At 37.3% G+C, this 14,281-nt stretch overlaps 1 protein-coding gene across 2 annotated transcripts in view; it reads left to right on the top strand.

The window, feature by feature from the left end:
- LOC116176075 (zinc finger protein rotund-like) overlaps nucleotides 1-14,281 on the top strand; it is a 35,898-nt gene that overhangs the window by 14,963 nt on the left and 6,654 nt on the right. The window contains exon 2 of one of the 2 annotated variants that reach the window (XM_031494541.1): nucleotides 6,040-6,066. The exons of the other annotated variant lie outside the window; for it this stretch is intronic. Within the exon in view, the coding sequence (XP_031350401.1) occupies nucleotides 6,040-6,066 (27 nt within the window). The remainder of the gene's footprint in view (nucleotides 1-6,039; nucleotides 6,067-14,281) is intronic. 2 annotated transcript variants of the gene reach the window in all.

The following is a 14,281-nucleotide window of genomic DNA, read 5'->3' as shown; positions in this document are numbered from 1 at the left end:
AGCTGTGAATTTTTCGCTTGAAGTCAAAATCGGAAGGCAGGAATTTTGAAATTTAGTGCACGTTTCAAATTTTGGTTTTTCCCAATGCAAGTTTTAACCTGCAACGTAAAGTGTGGTTCTTCAGGGTTCAAGCTTTAAATGTTCTACTTGAAATTGCAAGGTCCAGTTTGAAACTTTGAATTTTTCGCTTGAAGTCAAAATCGGAAGGCACGAATTTTGAAATTTAGTGCACGTTTCAAATTTTGGTTTTTCCCAATGCAAGTTTTAACCTGCAACGTAAAGTGTGGTTCTTCAGGGTTCAAGCTTTAAATGTTCTACTTGAAATTGCAAGGTCCAGTTTGAAACTTTGAATTTTTCGCTTCAAGTCAAAATCTGGAGGCACGAATTTTTAAATTTAGTGCGCGTTTCAAATTTTGGTTTTTCCCAATGCAAGTTTTAACCTGCAACGTAAAGTGTGCTTCTTCAGGGTTCAAGCTTTAAATGTTCTACTTCAAATTGCAAGGTCCAGTTTGAAGCTGTGAATTTTTGGCATGAAGTCAACATTTATAGGCACGAATTTTGAAATTTAGTGCACGTTTCAAATTTTGAGTTTTCCCAATGCAAGTTTTAACTTGCAACGTAAAGTGTGGTTCTTCAGGGTTCAAGCTTTAAATTTTCTACTTGAAATTGCAAGGTCCAGTTTGAAGCTGTGAATTTTTCGCTTGAAGTCAAAATCGGAAGGCACGAATTTTGAAATTTAGTGCGCGTTTCAAATTTTGATTTTTCCCAATGCAAGTTTTTACCTGCAACGTAAAGTGTGGTACTTCAGGGTTCAAGCTTTAAATTTTCTACTTGAAATTGCAAGGTCCAGTTTGAAACTTTGAATTTTTCGCTTGAAGTCAAAATCTGGAGGCACGAATTTTGAAATTTAGTGCGCGTTTCAAATTTTGATTTTTCCCAATGCAAGTTTTTACCTGCAACGTAAAGTGTGGTACTTCAGGGTTCAAGCTTTAAATTTTCTACTTGAAATTGCAAGGTCCAGTTTGAAGCTGTGAATTTTTCGCTTGAAGTCAAAATCTGGAGGCACGAATTTTGAAATTTAGTGCGCGTTTCAAATTTTGATTTTTCCCAATGCAAGTTTTAACCTGCAACGTAAAGTGTGGTACTTCAGGGTTCAAGCTTTAAATTTTCTACTTGAAATTGCAAGGTCCAGTTTGAAGCTGTGAATTTTTCGCTTGAAGTCAAAATCGGAAGGCAGGAATTTTGAAATTTAGTGCACGTTTCAAATTTTGGTTTTTCCCAATGCAAGTTTTAACCTGCAACGTAAAGTGTGGTTCTTCAGGGTTCAAGCTTTAAATGTTCTACTTGAAATTGCAAGGTCCAGTTTGAAGCTGTGAATTTTTCGCTTGAAGTCAAAATCGGAAGGCACGAATTTTGAAATTTAGTGCACGTTTCAAATTTTGGTTTTTCCCAATGCAAGTTTTAACCTGCAACGTAAAGTGTGGTTCTTCAGGGTTCAAGCTTTAAATGTTCTACTTGAAATTGCAAGGTCCAGTTTGAAACTTTGAATTTTTCGCTTGAAGTCAAAATCTGGAGGCACGAATTTTGAAATTTAGTGCGCGTTTCAAATTTTGGTTTTTCCCAATGCAAGTTTTAACCTGCAACGTAAAGTGTGGTACTTCAGGGTTCAAGCTTTAAATTTTCTACTTGAAATTGCAAGGTCCAGTTTGAAACTTTGAATTTTTCGCTTGAAGTCAAAATCTGGAGGCACGAATTTTGAAATTTAGTGCGCGTTTCAAATTTTGTTTTTGCCAATGCAAGTTTTAACCTGCAACGTAAAGTGTGGTACTTCAGGGTTCAAGCTTTAAATTTTCTACTTGAAATTGCAAGGTCCAGTTTGAAGCTGTGAATTTTTCGCTTGAAGTCAAAATCGGAAGGCACGAATTTTGAAATTTAGTGCACGTTTCAAATTTTGGTTTTTCCCAATGCAAGTTTTAACCTGCAACGTAAAGTTCTTCAGGGTTCAAGCTTTAAATGTTCTACTTGAAATTGCAAGGTCCAGTTTGAAGCTGTGAATTTTTCGCTTGAAGTCAAAATCTGGAGGCACGAATTTTGAAATTTTGTGCGCGTTTCAAATTTTGATTTTTCCCAATGCAAGTTTTTACCTGCAACGTAAAGTGTGGTACTTCAGGGTTCAAGCTTTAAATTTTCTACTTGAAATTGCAAGGTCCAGTTTGAAACTGTGAATTTTTCGCTTGAAGTCAAAATCGGAAAGGCAGGAATTTTGAAAACTTTAGTGCACGTTTCATGAATTTTGAAATTTGACCTTGTTTTTTGCAACGTTTTTTGCAAGTTTCCTTGCAACTTGAAGTATTGAAGCTTGTAGTGTCCTGAATGCTTCAGGGTTCAAGCTTTGCAAAAACTTTGTTCTTAAACTTGAAATTGCAACAGTTTGAAGCTTGTGAATTTTTCGCTTGAAGTCAAAATCTCGATGATCTTTGAGAATTGGGTGAAATGAGGTCAGTTTGCATAAGCCAATCGCTCAATTCCGCACGGATTATTACTACTTTTCCAAATGGAAAAATTTGGAATTGCGTTGGTTTCAATTTTACCACAATTATTGAGTTTCACATGAAATTTGTACTCGAAAATGATAGTCTGCTAGTATTCCAAATGGAGTACTTTGGAATTGGGTTGTTTTTAATAATTTGCGACAATTATTGATTTTCACATGAAATTTGTACCCGAAAGTTACAGTCTTAGGTGAAATTTCTGCAAAAATTCCTAAAACTGTTTTGGAATATCAGGCGAAATTGCGTGAATGTTCAATTCCGCACGGGTTTCTACTTTTCCAAATGGATCAATTTGAAATTGCGTTATTTTTAATAATATGCAACAATTATTGAGTTTCACATGAAATTTTTGCTCGAAAATGGCAGTCTAAATATGAAAATTTTTCAAAAATTTCCATAACTGTTTTGGAATTTCACACGAAATTGCGTGAAGATTTTTAGCATAATCCAATCGCTCAATTCCACACGGGTTTCGGCAAGTACTTTGAAATTGGCTTGTTTTTGGTAATTTGCGACAATTATTGACATCAACATGAAATGTGTGCGTAATAGTGACTCTCTTAGGTGCCTTGGGAATTTTTGCAAAAATTCATCTTTAAACTGCCACTCAATAATTGTCGCAAATGGTTAAAAATAACGCAATTCCAAATTTTCCCATTTGGAAAATTAGGAGAAACACGTGCGAAATTGAGTGATTAGGTTGTACAAACCTCGTTCACGCAAATTCGCATGGGATTCCGCCACATATTTTGGAATTTTTGCAGAAGCTAACCTAAAAGAGTCACTATCGAGGACAAATTTCATGTGGAAGTAAATAATTGTCGCAAATTAATAAAATCAACCCAATTCCAAAGTATTCCATTTGGAATACTAGCAGAAATGGTGGAATTCCATCCGAATTTGCATGAATAAGTTTGTACTGATTTCCTCACGCGTTTCTCCTACTTTTCCAAATGGGAAAATTTGTAATTGCGTTATTTTTAATTATTTGCGACAATTATCGGGTTCCTCATGAAATTTTTGCAAAAATTCCACACGAAATTTGGTGAGGATAGTTTGCATAACCCAATCGCTCAATTCCGCACGAATTTCTGCTGGTATTCCAAATGGAATTCTTTGGAATTGGGTTGTTTTTATTAATTTGCGACAATTATTGACTTTCACATGAAATGTGTGCGTTGCAGTGGGTGAGTTTCTGCAAAATCACGGTTTCTCCTACTTTTCCAAACGGGAAAATTTGGAATTGCGTTATTATTAACCATTTGCGACAATTACTGAGTTCCACATGAAATTTTTACTCGAAAACGACAGTCTAAAGATGAGATTTTTGCAAACATTCCTAAAACTGTTTTGGAATATCGTGCGAAATTGCGTGATAGTACATTGCATAACCCAAACACTCAATTCCGCATGGGAACCTGCTAATTTTCTAAATTGAAAAATTGGAAATCGCGTAATTTTTAATTATTTGTTGACTTCCACGTGAAATCTGTGAGTAATAGTGACTCTCTTAGATCAGTTTCTGCAAAAATTCCAAAAAAATGTGATCGAATTCCATGCCAATATGCGAGAATGAAGTTTTTACAATCTAATCACTCAATTCCGCACGTGTTTTCCTTACTTTTCCAAATGGGAAAATTTGGAATTGCGTTATTTTTAATCATTTGCGACAATTATTGAGTTCCACATGAAATTTTTACTCCAAAACGGCAGTCTAAAAATGAGATTTTTGCAAACATTCCTAAAACTGTTCTGGAATATCATGCGAAATTGCGTGATGGTACTTTGCATAACCCAATCACTCAATTCCGCATGGGAAACTGCTAATTTTCTAAATTGAAAAATTGGAAATCGCGTAATTTTTATTCATTTGCGACAATTATTGACTTCCACTTGAAATTTGTGCGTGATTGTGACTCTCTTAGATCAGTTTCTGCAAAAATTCCAAAAAAATGTGATCGAATTCCATGCCAATATGCGAGAATGAAGTTTTTACAATCTAATCACTCAATTCCGCACGTGTTTTCCTTACTTTTCCAAATGGGAAAATTTGGAATTGTGTTATTTTTAACCATTTGCGACAATTATTGAGTTCCACATGAAATTTTTACTCCAAAACGGCAGTCTAAAAATCAGATTTTTGCAAACATTCCTAAAACTGTTCTGGAATATCATGCGAAATTGCGTGATGGTACTTTGCATAACCCAATCACTCAATTCCGCATGGGAAACTGCTAATTTTCTAAATTGAAAAATTGGAAATCGCGTAATTTTTAATTATTTGTTGACTTCCACGTGAAATCTGTGAGTAATAGTGACTCTCTTAGATGAGTTTCTGCAAAAATTCCAAAAAAATGTGATCGAATTCCATGCCAATATGCGAGAATGAAGTTTTTACAATCTAATCACTCAATTCCGCACGTGTTTTCCTTACTTTTCCAAATGGGAAAATTTGGAATTGCGTTATTTTTAATCATTTGCGACAATTATTGAGTTCCACATGAAATTTTTACTCCAAAACGGCAGTCTAAAAATGAGATTTTTGCAAACATTCCTAAAACTGTTCTGGAATATCATGCGAAATTGCGTGATGGTACTTTGCATAACCCAATCACTCAATTCCGCATGGGAAACTGCTAATTTTCTAAATTGAAAAATTGGAAATCGCGTAATTTTTATTCATTTGCGACAATTATTGACTTCCACGTGAAATCTGTGCGTGATTGTGACTCTCTTAGGTGAGTTTCTGCAAAAATTCCAAAAAAAATGTGATCGAATTCCATGCCAATATGCGAGAATGAAGTTTTTACAATCTAATCACTCAATTCCACACGTGTTTTCCTTACTTTTCCAAATGGGAAAATTTGGAATTGCGTTATTTTTAATCATTTGCGACAATTATTGAGTTCCACATGAAATTTTTACTCCAAAACGGCAGTCTAAAAATGAGATTTTTGCAAACATTCCTAAAACTGTTCTGGAATATCATGCGAAATTGCGTGATGGTACTTTGCATAACCCAATCACTCAATTCCGCATGGGAAACTGCTAATTTTCTAAATTGAAAAATTGGAAATCGCGTAATTTTTAATTATTTGTTGACTTCCACGTGAAATCTGTGAGTAATAGTGACTCTCTTAGATGAGTTTCTGCAAAAATTCCAAAAAATGTGGTGGAATTCCATGAAAATTCCAAATGGAATACTTTGGAATTGGGTAGTTCTCACAACCCAATCGCATAATTCCGCACAGGTTACTACTACTATTCGTAATGGAATAATTTCGACAGAAAGACGGGCAGACATACAGACAGACGGACAGGCGACGGAAAATTAAGAATGTAAGCGTTGTGATATGCAAAAATTAGTCCTAATTATAGAGTTACGACGAAATTATAAGTACTTAGTGAATAATTCATCGATTTATTCAATTTGAAGTGCCAATTCCCCGACAGTTTATTGTTGCCAATAAAATTTCTTTCATTTCAGCCCAATCAAATGGTCAGGACGAATTGCGTAAGTATAATTTTCGCTGAATTAACCAAATCGAAATTAATTAATTCGCTAATTTTCGAAATTGCAATGGACCGATGATACTGTCTTGCGCCACCCCGTGACTGATTTTAGACGGCACAGTTTTCCTGCGAGCGGGTCTCTTCCGTCGAAAACAGCCAGGGGTGTACAAAGTGACGCTCCACTAACCCGAGCGAATTTTGGGCTACCGAGTCGCCCAATCACTATAATTATAAAATACCTCCGAATCTGGAGGAGGCCGGCGATTTTTAATGGCATCTGCATAATACGATGATAATCTTATCCGGAGGCAGAAATAACGGTCCGACTACCGTCCAATTTCGCCCGCGAAAAAAATGTGTAACATTTTGGCGGGGCGCGCCAAAGGCGCGAAACAAAGGAACTAATCACGCGCGCTCGAATTAATTACAATTAATTAGCGTTTGTGTTGTTGCTTTTTTTTGCGGGCCAGCGTCTTCCAGATTTGAGCATCCGTAAATGCGCATTAGAAACTAGATTCATTAGATCTTCTTGACAGTAACGTATGACCATGGCCATCGGGGGCCCTGAACTTTCAAACAAACCCCCTCCCGCCCCCTCCCCTCCTCCCATTACCGAAACTGATTGAAACCCATTAATTAAGTGTACTAAAAATGCTTATAATTTGTAAATTTCGGTCTCGCGGAGTTAAAAACTAGGAAACTACTCGTTTCGCATTCCTAGGTCACCTGTCAGACTTCTTTTTTACCACAAGGTCAGCCATGCCCAAAAAAAGAGAATCGGTAACTATTGCAATCTCCCCGTAAGCCGCCGATAGGTGCCAAAATTGCTGCTGACACTAAACTAGTTTATATAATCTAATAGGCGCAATTTGAGATAGTTTCGAATTCAATTTTGATCTTTACATTCGCCTGTAATTTTTATAAACGCGCGCGCGTTTTAGTTATTATCGCCATTCATAGCGAGCGGATCTTTGTCGAATCGCGACCTTCCCTTTTTTGTTATTATAATAATTTCATCATTTAACAATGCAGACATTTCGCCTTTGTTGGACGAAGACTAATGAGGCGGGTACGCGGAAGCCGCGTCGCCTTTCGGCGAGGGGGCGCTGCGCTACGCCAAGACAATGCGATTTTTGTTCCGTAAATGGTACCAAGGTTGCGACGTAAAGCAAATCAAGGTTATTAAATGCCCACCCTTCTGGTCCTTCATCTTGCTTACACTTTTTTGATTTTGAATTCTTTACCCATCCTTTTTTGGTTGTTTGTTAGGCGCATTCGGTTACCTTTCAGTTCGTTTTGGCCCCAAAGAAATTGATCCACCTTTCCTCTGGATTCTTCATTTGGGTTGGGGATTGTTCAGGACTCCCCTCGACCAAGCATACGCCGAACTCATCAAACATCCCCCTGATCTTCATCTCTTTTTTCGTCTTTTTCTCAAAGAGATTGTTACCCCTTTCACTGCATCACGTTTTGAAATTGTTGATTTGAAGATCTATTAAAGCGCGAGTGCATTTGAAGGTCTTTGAAAGAGCCTTAAGCATTAAAAAACCAGGTCCAAAACCTTCTTTTGGAGTATTAAGAGACGCGCTTTGATGTCTCGTTCTTTACAGGCCCTTAAGAGCCTTTTTGTAAATTTTGGAGCGTCTATGAGAGTTTACAATTCAACTTCCAAGTGGCCCAAACAGTCCTTTAAGGGTTGGAGGACTTTTAATTGGCATTTAAAGCTTTTGAGAGTTTTTCTCCAAGAGACCTTAAGATCCTGGATTTTTAGAGTATTTAAAAGCTTTCGAAAGTTGATAAGAAAAGTGTCTTTACAAACGTACAGCCTTTAAAAGCTTTTGGGTCCTTTGACGGAATTTAGGAACCATCTTTAAGAGCTTTTGTAAATTTTGAAATGCTGACGCTGAAAAAGTGACTCAACGAGTTTTTAACAGTGATTTTTAAAGGGCTCTAAATACATTTAAAGGCTTTAAGAGTCGCCATCAGTTTCTAAGATCTTTCGGATGCCATTTAAAGGCTAACTCTAAGTCTTACTTTTAAGAATCTTCGAATGTTTTCTATAGTCTCTACGAGGCACCAAAAGCCTTGTAAGGCCTACACTGGTAGAGTCCCCTCAAGACTTTTTAAGAGCGTGTACAAATGTGTTTGAGGAATCTTTAAGAGCTTTTGTGTTTTTTAAAATCATTAAAGCATCTTTAACGATCTTTAAGAGCTTTTGTAAATCTTGAAAAACTTATGTGACTTCAAGGGTTTTTTAACAGAGGTTTAAGAGAAATTAAACACATTAACCGAGCTTTTAAGAGTGAGTTTCAAGAGTGCGTAAAGGCTAAGACGCACTTTTAAATCTTTAGGGATTTTTGAGGGCTTTTAAGAATCTCTTCCGTTACGTTTACGTTTTCAAGGGACTCTAAGAACCTTTGAAGGGCTTAGAGGTGCTTAGAGATTGGTATTGAACGGCTTAAGAGCTTTTGAAAATCTCTAAGGGTTATTAAAAAACTTAATACGTTACAAAAAGTGAGTGCGATTTGTGCCGAACTCACCTTCGGTTCGCTCGGCTATTCCGAACTAGCCGAAGACGAGTTCGGCATAAATCAAGCAAACTTCACTCAAATTATGCTCGAATCGAATTGAAAAGTGAATGCGATTTGTGCCGAACTCCTTTCAATTCGTTCGGCTATAGCGATTCCGAGCGATCCGAATGCGAGTTCGGCATGAATTAAACAAACTTCAGCAAAATTATGCTGAAATCAAAAAGTGAGTGCGATTTGCTCACTCACCTTCGGTTCGTTCGGCAATTTCTAGCTAACTGAAGGCGAGTTCGGCATAAATCAAACAAACTTCAGAAAAATTATTCTGAAACCGAAAAGTGGATGCGATTTGCACCGAACTCGCCTCCGGTTCGTTCGGCATTGGTTACTATATCAATTCCGAGGGAACCGAAGGCGCGTTCGGCATAAATCATCCAAACTACAGCAAAATTATTCTGAAATCGAAAAGTGAGTGCGATTTGTTCCGAACTCGCGTTCAATTCGTTCGGCATTGCCTTCTATAGCGATTCCGAGCGGGCCGAAGGCGAGTTCGGCATAAATCAAGCAAACTTCAGCAAAATTATGCTGAATTCAAAAATTGAGTGCGATTTGCTCCGACCTCGCCTTCGGTTCGCTCGGTAATTTCGAGCTAGCTGAAGACGAGTTCGGCATAAATCAAACAAACTTCAGACAAATTATTCTGAAAACGAAAAGTGGATGCGATTTGTGCCGAACTCACCTCCGGTTCGCTCGGCATTGGTTACTATAGCAATTCCGAGCGAGCCGACGGCGAGTTCGGCATAAATCATGCAAACTTCAGCAACATTATTCTGAAATCGAAAAGTTAGTGCGATTTGTGCCGAACGCACTTTCGGTTCGCTCGGCACTTGTTACTACGACAATTCCGAGCCAGCCGAAGGCGAATTCAGCATAAATCATGCAAACTTCAACATTCACTTTTCAATTCCAGCATAATTTTGCTGAAGCTTTATACGGAACTTATCCTCGGTAGCTGTGCAGATGTAGATTTAAAAGTCGTCCCTTTACCGACGCCGAGCGATCCGAAGGCGAGTTCGGCATAAATCGAGCACCCACTTTTCAATTCCAGCATAATTTTGCTGAATTTATTCTCGGTAACTGCACACACGTAGATTTAAAGAATCATTTTTTACCGATGTCGAGCGATCCGATGGCAAGTTCGACATAAATTAAGCAAACTTCAGCAAAATTATGCTGGAATCGAAAAAGTGGGTGCGATTTGTGCTGAACTCACCTTCGGTTCGCTGGGCACTGGTTACTATAGCAATTCCGAGCGAACCGAAGGCGAGTAAGGCATAAATCGAGCACCCGCTCTTCCATTCCAGCATAATTTTGCTGAATCTATCCTCGGTAACTGTACAGACGCAGATTAAGAAAATCATTTCTTTACCGATGTCGAGCGATCCGAAGGCGAGTTCGACATAAATTAAGCAAACCTCAGCAAAATTATGCTGGAATCGAAAAGTGGGTGCGATTTGTGCTGAACTCACCTTCGGTTCGCTGGGCATTGGTTACTATAGCAATTCCGAGCAGCCAAAGGCAAGTAAGGCATAAATCGAGCACCCGCTTTTCAATTTCAGCATATTTTTGCTGAACTTATCCTCGATCACTGTACAGACGCAGATTTAAAAGTCATTTCTTTGCCGACGCCGAGCGATCCGAAGGCGAGTTCGACATAAATCAGGCAAACATGAGCAAACTTATGCTCGAAGCGAAAATGTGAGTAAAGATTTTTAAGAGTCGCAAAGAGCCATAAATTCTAAAAATTGTATAAAATAATAATTGTGTGCTCATGTCCGTTCGGGAAAAAAATTCTAGAAAATTCAAAAAAGGTACTAAACAATTGTAAAAAAATTCTAGAAAATTCTAAAACATTCAACAAAATTCGTGAGAATTCTAAAAAATTCTAGAAAACTTCTAAAAAATTCTAGAAAATTTCTCTCTATTGCTTTCTCTCTCAAAAGCCTTCAATCGTTTATAACGGCATTTTAAAGGCACTTAGTTTTGAACCGGGTTTTGAAGGATTCTTGAGAGACCTTAGAAGAAGCCCGAGGTTCTCATTGAGGTCTCCAAAAGAGTCCTCCAGACTCTTTAAAATCTTTGAGAGTTTTGATGAATTTCCAGAGGATATTAAAGAATCTTTAAGAGCTTTAACAACTTTCAAAAATGTAAAAATGTTTGAGAACTATTAAGAGTCCTTGATACGATTTTAAGGGTGTATGGCCGTTAAGGACCGCCAAAAATTTCCAAAAGCCTTGAAGAGTCTTTACGTTTTTGGAAGCTATTCGCACCTTGAAAGCGAGGGTTAAATTTCTTCAAATTTGGTGTACACTGAAATTCTAAAAAAATTCTAGACTATTCTAGAAATTGTATAAAATATTCATTGTGCGCATGTGCGTTCGGAAAAAATTCCAAAATAATTCTAGAAATTTCAAGAAAAGTTCTGAAAAAATTCTGGAGGATTCTAAAAAATACACTAAAATTCTATAGTGATTTTCTTCTCGGGGAAACTACTTCAAATTTTGTATACACTACAATTCTAAAAAATTCTACAAAATCTAAAAAAAATTTAAAAAATCTAAAACATTCTACAAAGATTTTTGAAAAAAACCAAAAAGAATTCTACAAAAGTTCTAAAAAAGTTTAAGAAAATTTTTGGAAATGTTAAAAAACGCGGGTAGTGTACACCAACATTTTCAGTGATTTTCTCCTCGAGGTTAACCACTTCAAATTTTGTGTACATCAAAATTCTAAAAATTCAAAAAACATTCTAGATAGTTCTAAAAATTCTAAAAAATGCTAGGAGTATACGCCATAATTCTACAATCATTTTTCCCTCGCTTGAAAGGTCGACTGTAAGACGCTTTAAAGGTGTGAAAGTCAAATCTTGCAGACCCTTTCAGGATAGCCTTTTGGTATTCTCCAAGTAAGACCCTTTAAGGGTGTGAAAGTCAAATCTTGCGGACCCTTTCAGGATAGCCTTTGGTATTCTCCAAGTTTTTTTAAATCTGCTCGTTTAAGAGCTTTTATAGGTTTTTAAATTGTCGTATTAGCCCTTAAGAGTCTTTGAAGTTATCAAATATTTCCTGTCCATGACTCTTCAATGGTCTCTACTGCCTTTAGAACCTCGGACTGGCGCTTTAAGGGATTTTAAGTGTCATTAAGGGTTTTTACAAAGTTTAAAAACTTTCAAGAGCTTTTAAAAGCCGCCGTCAGTTTCTAAGAGCTTCTTGTTTAGAATCTTTAAAAACCTTTAATCTTCTAAAATATTCGAATGTCTCTTAAGAGGTTCCAAGAGCATTGTAGAAGCTCGGAAATCCTGGGTTTTAAAGCCTTTAAAACCCTGTTTGAAGTGTGCTTACAAACGTGCCTTGACGAGAGTCTCTGAAAAACCCTAAAGACATCTATCTAAAGGCATCTTTAAGGGCTTTAACAACTTGCAAAAGTGTAAATGAGAGCCATTCAGAATCCTTGATATGATGGATTTTGTATTACATTTTAATCAAATGCGTCAAATAATGTAACGTAAATTTAATTACGTGACTTGTTTATTTATTAATTATTAATGATTTTGGAACGGTCCTGTTTTACTGATTTATTACAGTTAATTATTATTTATCAGACTTGTGCACAAGTTATAACATGTAAATTTATCACATACAATCGCCAAGTTCACTAATAACCACTTCGGCTTAGATGTTGGAACAAACAAACGCGGTTATCGCCGGTCAGCAATCTCGATAGACTTGATGGCGCCCCGATGTCTGAAATACTCGCTCCACTAATTAAATGTATAATCTTCTGAAATGAAATCTATAAAAAATATTCAAATCCATGGCGGTCATTTTATTTCGGTAGGTCATCGCGCGTTTAAAATAAAAAAAACCGTCAGATCTTTACGCCAATCTCGAAAAAAACCCGAACTCGTAAATAACAAACTTATTTATTAGTTCTCCTTACGTAACAGCCGAAATAACAATAAACGTCGAATCTCCCGGCGTTTCTCACCGAAACCGTATATTTATAACGAATTTCTTATTATAATAATTTTGTACTTCCTATTTAATTAATTTTGCATGATAAATGATAATCTTAAGTAACTTTTTTTGGGCAAGGTCGAATGTGTAATTAATAAATACGTTTATTAACAATTTATTTTTACAGCGCGCTTATTTCTATGTTTTTTTTAATTGGTATTTGGCGGAATTTTTGCGTAATTCGGTTACGGTTGGCCTCGTATAAAATGCAACTGCACTTCGGCGATAATTAGTGGGAAAAGTAGCGCGCAACAACAACAACAATAATTTTATCCGATGTAATTAAAATAAAAGGTGTTCTAATGGTTCGACCTCGCTATTGAATTTTTTGAAGGACAATCACTACAAGTTTCTAACAAAGAAGGAGGATTTAACAAGAGAGAAAAACGCGCGCGCGTCTCGTTCGAAAAGTGCAATTTCGCGCCCTTTTTCTAACGCTCCGCAATCGCTCACTCTGCACCAAACAGGAAGCGCTTAATCATTCGTGACGCCGCCGCCGTCGAAAAAATGTGGCGTGCAGTATCTTTGAAAAAGAGAATAATTATTCGATATGTGGAAATTTCGTGTATCTAATTATGTGGGTATATACAGAGTACATAAGTATGTAGTAAATGATAGACAGCTTCGAATTGCTAAATTTCGCCTGGGGTGCTATATTTACGTTCGGCTCACGTTGCGAACGAAGCGGTCTCGTTGTATTTTTACACTCCCGGAAGTTTCCACTCGCCGGTATTTGGGTTTTCGTTTTTAATTTGAAAATGAAATGGAGCGTGTCGTTCCCGTTTTTTCTTCTCTAACGATTTTAATTAAGTCGAATTAGTCGAACGCTGCCATTTCGGCGGACACGCCCATCGAAAAATTCGGTCGCATTCGCGTCGCTCCAACCAGTTCGAGTCATTTACAGCCGATGATTATTACTCCAATTACGCTTTATTGCGTCACCTGATATTAATAAATGTGTAAAGTACGCACGAGTCGCGACTTCTCCCTGCGTGGTGTTTTTGCCACGGGTACCCACGCTCGGTAATTTAATATGCACGTCTTTCCCGGCCCAAAACTGGACGTCATTTTCAAAAGCACGAGGAAACCGGTTTGAAGACAACCTTGGGACACTCCGGATAAGTCGGTTTTCTTGGGTCGTTGTCTATTTCCCAAGGCTGTTTCCTCTCGATTCAGTGTGTTGGATGTTCACTGGTGTGGTTAACAATCTGGAACTCTCCAGAGGTTACGGGCAGATTTAAGAAAACGTCCAGGTTTTTCCTAAACAAATTCCGGCAAATTGATTTTCTTTATTTGTGCTTCAATTGAAGAAAGGAAGAATTGGTGTGGAAAGACGGTATGGGCCAACAATTTTGACACTCAAAAAAGGCGCGGTTTCAAAAATCAGGAAATATTGCCCCATTTCGAGATCTAAAAAAGTAGTAAGGAAAATCAAATACGAGCCGAAGAACGGGGTTAAAATCGTACAGTTGGAAGACGCTCAATGCTCAATTTTCCGTCGTCTGTGGTCTGTCCTATCTGTTCCTTCGAGATCTCGGTCCCTGGGTTTTGAAACATTTTTTAAATATATTCCGGTGATGTGGCAGCATATAACCTTTTAGCCTGCCTTTTA

This window comes from Photinus pyralis, unplaced genomic scaffold, assembly GCF_008802855.1.
Source record: "Photinus pyralis isolate 1611_PpyrPB1 unplaced genomic scaffold, Ppyr1.3 Ppyr1.4_LG7, whole genome shotgun sequence".
NCBI classification, from domain to species: Eukaryota; Metazoa; Arthropoda; class Insecta; order Coleoptera; family Lampyridae; genus Photinus; species Photinus pyralis.
Note: the sequence above shows the minus strand (reverse complement) of the source record. Positions and strands in the feature narration are given on the sequence as shown.